At 54.5% G+C, this 12,472-nt stretch overlaps 1 protein-coding gene across 6 annotated transcripts in view; it reads right to left on the bottom strand.

Annotated features, from left to right (window-relative positions):
* Nucleotides 1-12,472, bottom strand: part of GMDS (GDP-mannose 4,6-dehydratase) — a 442,717-nt gene that overhangs the window by 158,920 nt on the left and 271,325 nt on the right. The window contains exon 9 of one of the 6 annotated variants that reach the window (XM_055570452.1): nt 1,613-2,084. The exons of the other annotated variants lie outside the window; for them this stretch is intronic. Coding sequence (XP_055426427.1) covers nt 1,836-2,084 — 249 coding nt within the window. The 3' untranslated portion in view covers nt 1,613-1,835. Of the gene's footprint in view, nt 1-1,612; nt 2,085-12,472 lie in introns of those variants that run through there. 6 annotated transcript variants of the gene reach the window in all.

Genomic DNA, 12,472 nt, shown 5'->3' on the forward strand with positions numbered 1-12,472 from the left:
GGCCTGTTTCTCTTCCTCCTGCTTCACGGGGCCGGTAAGAGCAGTGAATGAGATTGTGCACGTTCCCTCCCCAAGAGACGAGGCCGCGGGTGTGGGCAGGGGACACAGCCCATCCTGGCCTCTGGGAGCTGGACGGCCCCTCCATAGAGCAGAAGGGGGTGATCGGGGTGGGAGGGGAAGGGCCCAGAACCGGTGCGGGTCAGAGACTGTCAGGGAGGTCTCCTGGGGGCAGGACGCCTGAGAGGCCCCTCAGTGACAGCCGGGGGACGCCAGAGTGGAGTCCAGGGCAGCCTCTCACCTCCTCCCCGCCCCCCGTCCCTGCAGCAGAGGAGTGAGACGCCCGAGGGAGCTACACTTGTGCGTCTGAGGGGAGCTCTGATGTCAAACGCTGGGAATCCTTATCCTGTTTTTACAGAAAATGATGTGAATCAAAGGAGGCTTAACTTACGAAACCACCACCCCCTGAGTAACCTTCACCTTTAAATCACCAAATTACTCCTATGACGTTTTAATTCTTATGAATCGACTATTTCACAAGTTCTTAGACTTTCTGTATTTCTAATTCAAACAGGAAGTGCAGGAGGGTGGACATAAGTAGCAACTGAACTGTGGCTGATAAAATTACATGTAGCAGGTGCTTTTTGATTACAACAATTCTTAAAGACCTTAATTGGTAATAGAGTAGAAAATAACTATCCCATCAAGGAAAGAAGAGTCTACTGATTTAACGTCCCAGAGGGCCCTTAGGGGATTTTCTTCATTCGCTCTATTTTTTAAAATATGCTTTTGATTCCCTGGTGCTCCATCACCTCTAACAGGGATGAGTCTCTCTCCCCGTTGGTTCTGTGGTGTCACTGAAAGAAACACGTCTGACCCTGGGCTCAGACATGGACACTTACTCCAGCAGACGCCAAGTGGAAGCCTCCCAGATGGTGATAATAAGCGAGCATACCGGCCACCACCTTAACAACCGGAACGCTGCCTCACTAAACTCAGGGGCATACACGTGGCCGGCTGAAGCCTGCGCTGACGGCTGGACGTCTGTGACGCTGCTGAGAAAGTCAGTTCACAGTGCCCCTGAATCGGAGGCATTTGAAGAGCGCTGCTGGGTATTTTATGGTAAGATAGCTAAAGGTCTTGCTTTAGTAAAATATAACTTACTGACTATTTTAGTTTGCAGAAAAATGTTTCAATATGAAAAGAACCTATAAAGGGAGCTTGGTAAAAGTGGTCAGGTTAGCCCGTTTCTTTGCGAATTCTGTCATGTCCTGCCTCCTCCTCTTATAAAACTCCTTGGACGCTTGCAAATCCCTTTCTTCTGCGGCCAAGGGCTCATTCAGCAGAGAGGACACCTGAGTTACATAAATCTCATCACAACGTCACATTTCTGTGCAGAGCGAGGCTTGTCAGGAGAAAGGTAATGAGGAAGAATAGTGTGGACGGAGGCTTAATGGCATCCAGCTGCTACTCTGTGTTGCTTGCTGATAAGACTTTGTTTTAAGTTTACAATAGAGAAAGTTTGGGAAAAAGCTAAAACTTCATGGGCAGGAAGTGCAAGTCTTTATATTTCATTTGTTCAATTTCCGCTAACTCTTGCAGTTGTGTTCATACCAGCTTTAATTTCCAGCATGTTCAGCTGTGTCACCTAAGACTTTAAAAGTAAAAATTAAATTGCATGCAAAAGCGTAGAAGAGCCACTGCCCCCTGGGGAGAAGACACTTCACGTGCTGGGCTCGCCGCAGGCTCAGACGCGATGCAGCCGGGAAGGCACGCGGTGGTGAATCAGCGTTCGCTCTGGTTGTCCACTGCAGCTGTACTGATTGATCCTTTTGCACTCACAAAGCGGGGTGTGTGTTGGGGGGTGGGGGGAAGCCATTTCTTCCTAACATAGAGCAAGTTTCTACAAAAGCAGAACGTGAGTCTCTGAAGACTGTTAGAACTGAAGCAAACGGCGTGATGCCGAGGATCCGGTTCCCCGAAGTCGTGAAGCTCTGGCTTCCTGGCCTCATGACTGGTGTGCCGGCCACCTGGCTCCTCAAGCCTGAACTTTCCGAGGGCAGGAACGCATCGGGACCCACCGTCGCCTGGGGAAGGAAGTTAGCAGGGAGTTCTCTGTGTGAGCAGAGCGCTGTGACTCTCCAAAGACAGAGCCCCATCTGAGCAACGTGAGTGCTGCCCTCCTGCAGTTACTGTGGCAGGAGCCGAGCAAGCGGGGCAGGAAGGCGGGATGTTCTTTCAGGCTAATGAGACCTTCCTGCCTGGAGTTCCTTCCCCAGCGGTGGGCGGGACGGTGGGAATGGGAGGCCCTGGGCACTTTCCCACAGGTCTGGACAGGATCTCCTGCCCAGGTCCAGCCCGAGAGGAAGCCGGTGTGGAGGGCGCCAGGACGGGCGGGGAGGCGGGAGGGGGCAGAGACCTGACAAAGAAGAGCGCAGCCTTTCTGTTCAAGGGCAGAGGGCCCAGGTCAGCCACAGGTACCTGTGTGCAGACATTCCACGCGACTGGTGCAAACCTCCCAGATCTGCGCCCCTGGGAGCACTCCCTCCTCGCAGGGAGCCTCCAGATACAGGAAAAGCCCATAAAGTGAAAAGGGAGGGGCTGTGCTTTCCTTCCAACTCCCTCTGACCAGGTCTCACATTACACATTTGCAAACTAATTACTTCGAGCCAGACATATTAAAAATTCCCCCTTACAACTAAGTGAAGGCAGGGAGAGTCAAGATTAGAGAACTCGGCTCCAGACTGAGATAGGGCTCTGAGTTTAAGTCTAATTAAGGCCAATACTGTTTGCGATGTGGTCGTTCTCTCAAACACTAGCATTATTGAAATTACTCCTAACGACTTAATTGATTTAACCAATACCTCAGGTAAAGATTAGGCAGTAATTAGTTCAGCCTGCAGAAGCTGCAGTAGTAGGAATAATGAGGTTTTCTGTAATGGCTTTGGTTATTTTTATTATTTTTTTTTACTACATAAATTTATCTCTGTGAAATTTCAGGTTAGACAATTTTACTTTAAACAGATGTCACTCAGTATCCAAAGCAGCGGAAACTGCAGCTTGAATGGGCCGTGTTCTCCATCCGCACGGGGTTGAGTGCCGAGCGATTCCCTTTCTTTCCCTCTGAGCTCCTCCGGGGAGGAGAAAGGGAAATGGCCATATTCTGTGACTCATCCTCTGGAGCAGCATTCCAAGTGTGATTTACTTAATATAGCCTCATAAATCACCTAATGCAGAAATAATCTCAAGATCTGCATGTAAACACAGCTATTAAAATATTACAATCACTCTGTTTGCTTAGCGCTCATAAGGCATATCTCATCTCAAGGTAAGCAGCCTTTTCCCGAGGTGGGGCACGCAGGGCGGCGTCCGGATTACCTGCCCATCGAAGAATGCTGAACTTGGTAAAAGACGGGACCGTCGGAGCGCCACCAGGGCGTGCCTCGCCTGGGGATGAGGACACCCGAGCTGACAGTCCTCTGCTTTCAATTTGCTGTCCTGTTTGGAAATCAAATTCATCTCGCTTCCTGATTGGCTGTGGCACCCGCTGGTGATTGTTAATCACAGAAAAGAAATCCAGCTCAGGGAGAAACGTCAGCCGCCTTCTGCCTACACTTGTTTTAAGGGTTTGCTCTGCGGCGGCCACATGGCGTTTGTTGTTAAGCACCAGGCGAGTCAGGGGACCCGGACACACGGTGCCTCTCGGTGACGCTCACGGTTGAGTCCCAAGACCGAGCTTTGTTCAGCGCAGTGATCTGTCATGGGGAGCACTCACCCTCTGATGACTACGGGTTAACAACTGTAAACCGTCTACAACTCCTAGCGTGATCCCTAACCTCTGCAAGGTGGTAATCCAGTATCGGTTGTTAGCTGTCAAATTTATTTCCCTTTGCTGAAATATACCCTGGGTTTAATTAGCAGTCATTCTGGATGCTTTATGGAGCTGAGCCCAAGCGCCGTGGCTGTGACATTTAACCCCTGACCCTTAAATATTTACCAGCTTTTAAACTGGTTGCGTACAATTATCCCTTCACGTACATCTCAGATCCATCATCCTGGCCGCCGCATCGAGCCACGTCAGATGTGCTATTCCAGCTCACCCTGCCCTCTCTCCCTGAAGCCGGAGGCAGAGCCGGGCTGCTGCACCTCGAGCTGTGCTTGCGTAGAAGCTTCCCGGAGGAGTGGGGGGCTCCGGCCCCGGTCTCCTACACCTGGGACCAGCAGACAGCAGGGCTGAGCGGCCGGGGAGCCCTGGGCCCCGACCTGTGTAGGGATAGCTGAGAACCGCTCATCTTGAGCTCACAACCAGGAACGAAATCCCTAGGAAGCACTTCCGTTCGTCCCTCTGAAGACAACAGCATCGGGAACGCTGCAGCAGCCTGTTTTACTCCTTCTTAAGTTTCCAGGCAGCAGACGCCTGGACGGACACACGCTCGGCACACAGTCGGTTCCCACTGTGCTCCAAGTGGGCACTGAACACACAGCCACAGCTCCACACAGGCAGACACGCCGACCACGGACGTCAACCAGGTTTGTGCGGACAGAACATTCCGGGTACAGAGAGTCAGAGCCAGAAACACAGGGGCAGCCGCCCACCCAAGCAGGAGGAGAGGGTGCCGCCGGCGGGGCCCCTGTGTGTGGGCAAGCTCAGTCGTGCCCCCTGTGTGTGGGCAAGCTCAGTCGTGCCCACTCTTGTGCCCCGTGCATGGTAGCCCACCAGGCTCCTCTGTCCGTGGGATTCTCCAGGCAAGAACGCTGGAGAGGGTTGCCATGCCCTCCTCCAAGGGATCTTCCTGACCCAGGGATCAAACTTGGGTCTTCAGCATTGGCCGGCGAATTCTTCACCACTGAGCCACCTGGGAAGCCTGGGATCCCACAAGCTGAGTCGAAATTACAGCCAGATGCTGGGTTTTCCCCACTTTACAAAACCAATGTCTGGGTTGCTTCCACGGAGGGAAATTTTTTTTTCTTTAAGGGTCACTTTTTTTTGCATCCTCAAACAAGTAAAACTGTTCATTTAAGATGTTTAGGAAAATCGGGAAGGGGCGGCTGCTGGCGTCGGCACAGGGACGAGCACAGATGAAACGTGCTCTGCGCGCACGGCCCTGCTCCGGGCACAGTGTGGCAGCCACAGCGTGAGGGTCACAGCTCGAGGGTCGCCGCGGCCGGGGGCCCAGGACGTGCCTGCTTCTCCCCCTGCGCCCCCGCGGGGCTTCCTCTTAGGCCAGCCGGCCCTGTCCCGCCCTGGGTCTGCTCAGAGGCCTGCCCACATCCGGCCGGGACACCCTGAGGTCCTGGACGGCCGTGACCCCACGCCCTCCCAGTCATCCCACCACCCTCATCCTCTGCGGTCACCACGTCGGACTCCCAGCACAAGGCCCTTCAGGACTTGCTATACAGACCGTTCCTCTACTTCAAATCTCATCCATAACTTACTCTTCAGAGCCCAGCGCAAAGGCTGCCTCCTCCAGGAAGGCTTCTGTGGTGTGATTTCCTGCCTTCTCCCTTGCCGAGCGAAGTCTGGCACAGACTGAGCGGTAGCCGCAGTCTGTGGTGCCCGAGTCTGGGCAGTCAGAGCTGTGCTCTCAGCAGACCGCCAGGGTCCACAGCAGGGCTGGTCTCTGGGAACACGACGGGCATCACTGCTTTGCTCTTGGTGGAGGTGATGCGGCCTGACACACCCCGGGGACCAGCCTGGGGGGTGGTGTGGGGAGTGCACAGGGGGCAACCGGGCCCCGGACACCTCTGGGCACACAGACTTCCTTATAGCTACAGCCAATTTGACTCACATTTTCTGTGACTTGAAGGCTGACACATCCTGACTTGGGGGTGGGGGCAGGCCCGTGTCCCCCGGCGGCCTGCGGACGTGTCGTAAGCACGGCCCAATCCCGCATGGCCGGGTGCTGCCCGGGGCGGCGTGGGAGGTGCGGGTGATGAGCCGCATGCCAGGCTGACAGCTCCCACCCACACCCAGGTGGCGGCCCTTGGGCGGGCGCGGCCTCGGGCAGGCAGCCCCTTCACGCCCCGCGCAGGCCGCGGCCACGTGGGCGGAGGAGACGGACACCACCCTCCCGCGTCTCCCGACTCCGGGGCTGGAAGGAAAGCGTCCAGGTCAACATCCATTCAGACCACGGCGACCAGCACCAGCTGTGAGGCTTGAGAGCCTGGGACCACGGGGCCCCCAGGGGCACGGGCGGGATGGGGCGCGGGGGCGACACCAGCTTCCCGTCCAGACTGGCTCACCGCCTCACCCTCCCCGCTGAGGTGGCACGACCCCCACCGGCCACCAGGCTGGGCGGGCACCCCGCGGTCTGCGTGCAGGTTCGTCTCTAAACCTGCAGTCTCTCCAAGTGTGATGTGTGGCCAACACACAAGGAGGTCAGAACAGTCCCCCAAACTAAGGCCCAGCACCAGCTCCACGCAGGACGAGCTCTTCCACCACCGGAGGCGAGGCCGGGCGGCCTGGAGGCAGGGGGCTGGCGGGGGCGCGAACTCTCTGCGGTGGGCCTCAAGACTCGTAATGGGACAGGCGGTGGCCTTACACGGGGTGCGTCTACTTCAGTATTCAACATAAAGTTCTTACCACACCGTACTTTTTGCATTTACCTTGAAGTTTAAACTCATAAATGCTTGGCATATTTTTGTTGTTGCTGTTTGTTTAGTTTGAAATTTCCCCAAATCACTGACAGATAATCTTCATTATCAGAAGAAATCTTTCAAAACTTTACACCAAGAAATACAACAAAGCACACCTTTTCCCACCTCCTCCCCTTAAGATCACAGCAGTGTTTTGCTGCTGCTGCTGTTGTTGCTTAGGATGTTTTCGTTGGCAATTTTGGGAAAGATAATGAATGTACAAGCTGGCCCAACTGTATCTACAAAGCAAATTTTAGTAGCATTACTACACAAAAGCACATTTCAAAATAACTTTTGGCACAAATCCAAACACATACTTCTTTTTATAAGTAGGCTAACTTCTCTCTTGGATAATTTTGTGTAAGTAGAAGAAATTAATAACAGAATTGCATCTGTAATCTTAAAGTAACATTTCTTCATATGAATTGATGATGATGATTACATTAAGTGGCCTCTTTATACAAAATGGAAAGGGGGCCTCAGAAGATACCTCTGGGCCACGTTATTCTGCTCTGTAAATGCTGCTAAACCTCAACATGTCTACATCGTGTCTTCCCAGAATTTTTCTCATGTTCCATCTGAGTATGAAACATGACTCTGGTTACGGATGAAAACTAGAAACATTTGAAAGTAATGTCAGGCAAACTGTTTTCACGTCACAGGGCATTTCACGGCTGGGATGGAGGTAACGCGTCAACGCCACCATGGGCCTCGACTTCTCTCTGACTCGCAGGCAGACCTCGCTCCTCTCTGCTTGTCCTCACTCTTCCCCAAAGCTTGCTGGTACCGTGTCTTTTACAAACAGCAGGTCTGTGGCAGCTCGGCACTGTCAGATGACAGTTAGCACGTTTGAACAATAAAGTACATTTTAATGAAGCCACTTATTTTGAACGTAATGCTAACGCAAGCTTAATAGACCTCAGTACAGTGTGAATGCTACACGCCCCGGGAAACCAAACAGTCTCGATTCGTTTTATTGCGATGCTCGCTTAATTGCAGAGGCCTGGAATCAAGCCGGCAGTATCTCTGAGGTGGGCCTCTATGACAAATACAATAAGTGGCTTAGAGAAGGGCACAGACTGAACGGGAGGGAGCCTGACGCTTCGCACGCACAGTTTACTACCCCTCACGCAAGACTGCATGTATGCCTCGCTGGGATCTGCGGAAACCTTTCTCAGAGATGAGCACAGACACACAAGCACACGCCTGTGGCGCGTGTACACACGGAAGCACCGCTCTTCTGGGGAAGGCACACGGGTCACGGCAGAAGGCGGTGTGGGCTCACCCTCCCCTCGCCCTGAGCCGAGCCAGCTGGTAAACCGTGCACACCTGCCCGGCAGCATCTCTGTCCCCGGGGCTGAGCTCGGACCTGTGCCGGTCTGACCTTCACGGAGGCCGAGACAGGCGTGGCCCTGACTTGACAGACCACAGCTGAAGAGGAGACAGGCTCTGGAGGAGCAGGGGCATGCGCGAGACTGACAGGAGCGAAGGGTCAGGACACCAAGGGCGTCCAGGCCAGGGCACGAGGCCGGGCGCCGGGGAGGACCTGGGGAGACGCACACTCGAAGGTCTCACGGTGCGGGCGGGCAGGCGGTCCTGGGCCGACACTGGTTTTGTTGTTGTTTAGTCGCCACATCATGTCTCTGTGACCCCACAGACTGTAGCCCGGCAGGCTCCTCTATCTACGGGATTCTCCAGGCAAGAACACTGGAGTGGGTTGCCATTTCCTTCTCCAGGGGATCTTCCTGACCTAGGGATGGAACCCCCATCTCCTGCATCTCCTGCATTGGCAGGCAGGTTCTCTACCACTGAGCCACCAGGAAAACCCGCTACTGCTTCCTGAATCCACTCAAATCCCACCTCCCACTCGCCAGCTCCCCACGCCTACAGAGCACACTCCTCAGCTTTGCCTCAGATTCCTCCCGGATCCAGCCCCAGCCCATCTCCCAAGCAGGCACCCCACCACCTGCTCCCAGCCTCTGGGCCAGTGCCCACCTCCCTCCACCCAGAAGCCTGGGGTCCAGATGTGGCGAAGCTCTCGGTGCCCGGCACCCCTGTCCCCTTCTAATGAACCCCAGGCCCTGAGCCCCCACCCCAGTCCGGGTCCCCTGCCCTCGGCGCAGAAGTTCCTCATGGGCGCTCGGAACTCCTGGCACCACTTGTCCTGACAATGGCCACTTTCTGCCTTGGGTCGCTCAGTGCGTTTTTTCTGCCAGCATGTACCCAGCAGAACGGTGTCAGCAAAGGCCTGGAGGAGAGACGGTGGATTCATTTGGGAGGCTGTCCTTGGCTAGCCTTGGAGGTCCCCAGGCGGGAAAGGTCCCTTTCGAGGCCTTCAGACGATGCTCTTCACCCTTGGCACGTGGACGGCAACGCTGTCTGGACCACGACGACACAGTTTTGCAATCCCTTCTCTCAAACAAAGAACTCTTCAAAACCCTTTTCATGGAACCAGAACAGCTCAGAGAAAGTGGGTGTGCTCTGCAAGCTACGAAGTTCGTTCTTCACAATAAGGTCTTGCAGAGCTTTTGTGCCTGAAGACGTGTGTATGTGAAATTCCACGTGCTTCCCTGTAAATGGCCCTTGTGCCCCAACGGAGGACACCGGACACACCCCACTTCTTCCTAATGCTCCCTGTTCACACACGCAGGCTCCCGGACCTGCTGCTCCAAACAGAGGCGTCACCAGGCAGCACACAGCAGAGCGCCCCACGGCCTCTCCCCGCGCCAGGCCGCCCCCGAGGGAAACGCACCCTGGACGGCGTTAGGGAGGCGACCCTTTCTGGTCCCACCTCGACTTCTGCCTTCAAGCTCTCTCCTGAGAAAGTCCGTGCCATGGACACGGGTGTGGAGGCCCCTGCACGGGACGTGGCGAAGCCTCACCCAGACCCTGGGCTACGCCATCGCCCTGTCGGTTTTCAATTAACTGACGACACTGGGCTGTTTCTCGGAACTGCAGCCGGGCTGGCCTGGCGCGGTGGGTGAGGCCCCCAGTCACCCGAATGCACCTGTTAATTTTGCCTCTGGGTAAACAGTTGAAAACTCCTCAGCTATTTCCTCAAATTGGGTGGAAACAAAGAAACATGAGATTTAAAAAAATGTCTAGATTAGGGAATTGGAGATGCATTAATTTAGAAAAGGAACAGGGTCAAAGCAGGGGCTCGGAGGCTAATAAGTGCAGAGCACAGAGCGGGGTAAGAGTTCACTCCATTCACCCCGAGATCTATTCCAGACGCAGCCGGCGAGGGATTATTGGATCCAGACCTGCGGCTGCTTCCTAAGACCAGCTCTCACTGGTCCCCGCCCGCCCTCAGGAGCACCACCCCCAGTCCAGCCTGTAGGGGCTCTCTCAGCTGGCAGCCCCCCACGTCTCCGTCTCCTCCTTTCGCCGCTCCAATTCCCGGCTCTGCTGTGGGAGTCAGGCAGGACAACCACCATGCAAACCGCAGAACACCCAAGTTGATCCTACTCGACGAGATTTTTAGTACTTTATTACGCGGGAAGCCAGCCTCAGGGGTAACAGACTATGAACAACAGCAGGCGCTCGGTGGGGCAGCTGTACGAGGCTGGAGGCTCAGAGATTTCCCGGAGGGGCTGTGGGGGGAGATGGCCCTTCAGATGAAGCTCTGTCTTACACATCAGATTGAAAGAGGAGAGAGGAATGGAACCCAAGACGCTGAGCTACGATCTTCAGAAATCACGTGCGTGTTCCCGACACAAGTGGAGGGCTGAGGGAGTAGCTGTAATTAAGACTGTCTTCTAAGCTTTTAATTATTATTAATATGGAGACTTATAAGACTGAGAATATATATATATATTTTTTTTTATTGCAAAAGGAAATAAGCTTTAGGTGTCTGCTGATGTCATTTAAATATTTAAGTGCGCTTGGTGAACAATAACGTGACACTAAGCTCGTGGTGAAGGGTTTACTGGAGACAACAGACCTCACTAAGGTTAGGAGCTTCAGGGCAGGAACTGGCTCCTTGGCTGCGCGAGCGCAACTGTTTGCAAACACACAGCTGTGGGAAGACAGACCGCATACTGAGTGCCAGGACACAGGCACGGAGCCAGGAGGGGGACCAGCAAAGCAGTGTGCGGGGCTCCCCAGCACCAACCCCAGGGGCCTCCCCTACCCGGTGTCCCCACCAAACATACTCAAAAGACGATCACGAAACACAAGAAAAGTTGGACCGGAGAACTGCCCACAGGCCACGATGGCCAATCCAAGGTGGCCAGACCGTCACCTCTGTAACGCCAGACTCTCCCAACCTCAGGCCCCTCTTCAGTTTCTTATTCAGAAGTGCCTTTTATTTGCATAAATGAATGCTTTCAGACTAGAAAAAAGTGGCAGGCCACCGCCACGTGTGTGCGCGGTCCCCACCAGAGCAAGGCTGAGCTGACCACAGTGCTCACGGCCAGCTTCTGAACAGCGAGTGCCCGAGACACCCGGCACCACCAGGCCGAGCCTGAAGAGCTGCTCGTTCTGTAGAAGGTCGTTTCAAGGTCATGCAGGAGACAACTGCGTGTGTGCAAGGGCAGCCGACCCTGTGGAGGGGCTGGGAAAGCTGTTCACAGTGGCTGTGTCGGAGCTGGAGGATGGGAGGCGACTCGTTTACTAACGAGAACACCCCTGCCTGGGCCTCCATTCCAGCAGCTCACACCCGGGGAGGAGGCTGGGAGAGGCAGCCGGAGGCAGCGCCGTCGGTTTGATTTACCACGGGCAGCAAAACACGCAAATCCTGCGTGGATCAGACCAGTGTATCCATTTTAGAAAGCGCCCTGAGCTGAACGGGTGACTCAGGCACGTAAGGTGTGTTTTGTATTTTATTTCCCCCGCTCTGATATCAGTGCCAAAGCCCGCCCCCCGCCCTGGCCCCAGCCCCGTGCCAAGGCAGACAATGCCACCACTGTTCGCAGGGCACAGACACGGTCCAGAGTGGAGTAACGGCGTGATGCCACGGGAGGCCGGGGCGCTGAGGCTGTGTCAGCATTTCCACTAAAAAATCCCTTTTTTAAGGATTAATATCCCAGTTGTAAAAATTTACACCCAGGTAAACTTTGATAGCAGAAACCATTCTATAAAACAGGAAAATGTACCAAAAAATCATACTTTGAGTACACTAATTTCTACAGGACATGGGCAGGTGGGAAAGGGACCCTCATCTGTGCATGGGGCCAAGGCCCCCTGCGTCTGACTCTGCGGCCCCGTAGACTCCCTGTCCTTCACCATGTCCTGGAGCTGGCTCAAACTCATGCCCGTTGAGTTGGTGATGCCATCCAACCATCTCATCCTCTGTCGTCCCCTTCTCATCCCGCCTTCAATCTTTCCAAGCATCAAGGTCTTTTTCAATGAGTTGGTTCTTCTCATCAAGTGGCCAAAGTACCGGAGCTTCAGCTTCAACATTAGTCCTTCCAATGAATATTCAGGGTTTATTTCCTTTAGGATGGACTGGTTTGGTCTCCTTGCTGTCCAAGGACAAAGAGACCACACACCAAATTGGGATTTCAGTTTTTGAAATTCAGCTTTTGTTGTTAGAAAAACCAGAAGACACTGCCTCATGTCATTCTCCTCTCCAGCACCATCCGTCCTTGAACAACAATGGTACCTGAGACGAGGCCGAGGGGCTTCTCTCCCAGGGGGCTGGAGCAACGTCTGAGGACATCTGTGGTTGATGCCCTGGATGGGGTGAGCCACTGGGGCTGAAGCTGGGGTGGCGCTGGATGGGATGGACTGGACCCAGGGCCCGGGACTGTGGGGCGGGGGGCTAGGTGGGCCCTGCTGGGCAGTTGCCCCCGAGCCCTGGGGGCTGTCCTCGCTGGGGCCACAGTTCCGTGTCCCG

The sequence above is a fragment of the Bubalus kerabau genome, chromosome 3 (assembly GCF_029407905.1).
Source record: "Bubalus kerabau isolate K-KA32 ecotype Philippines breed swamp buffalo chromosome 3, PCC_UOA_SB_1v2, whole genome shotgun sequence".
In the NCBI taxonomy this organism is placed as follows: Eukaryota; Metazoa; Chordata; class Mammalia; order Artiodactyla; family Bovidae; genus Bubalus; species Bubalus kerabau.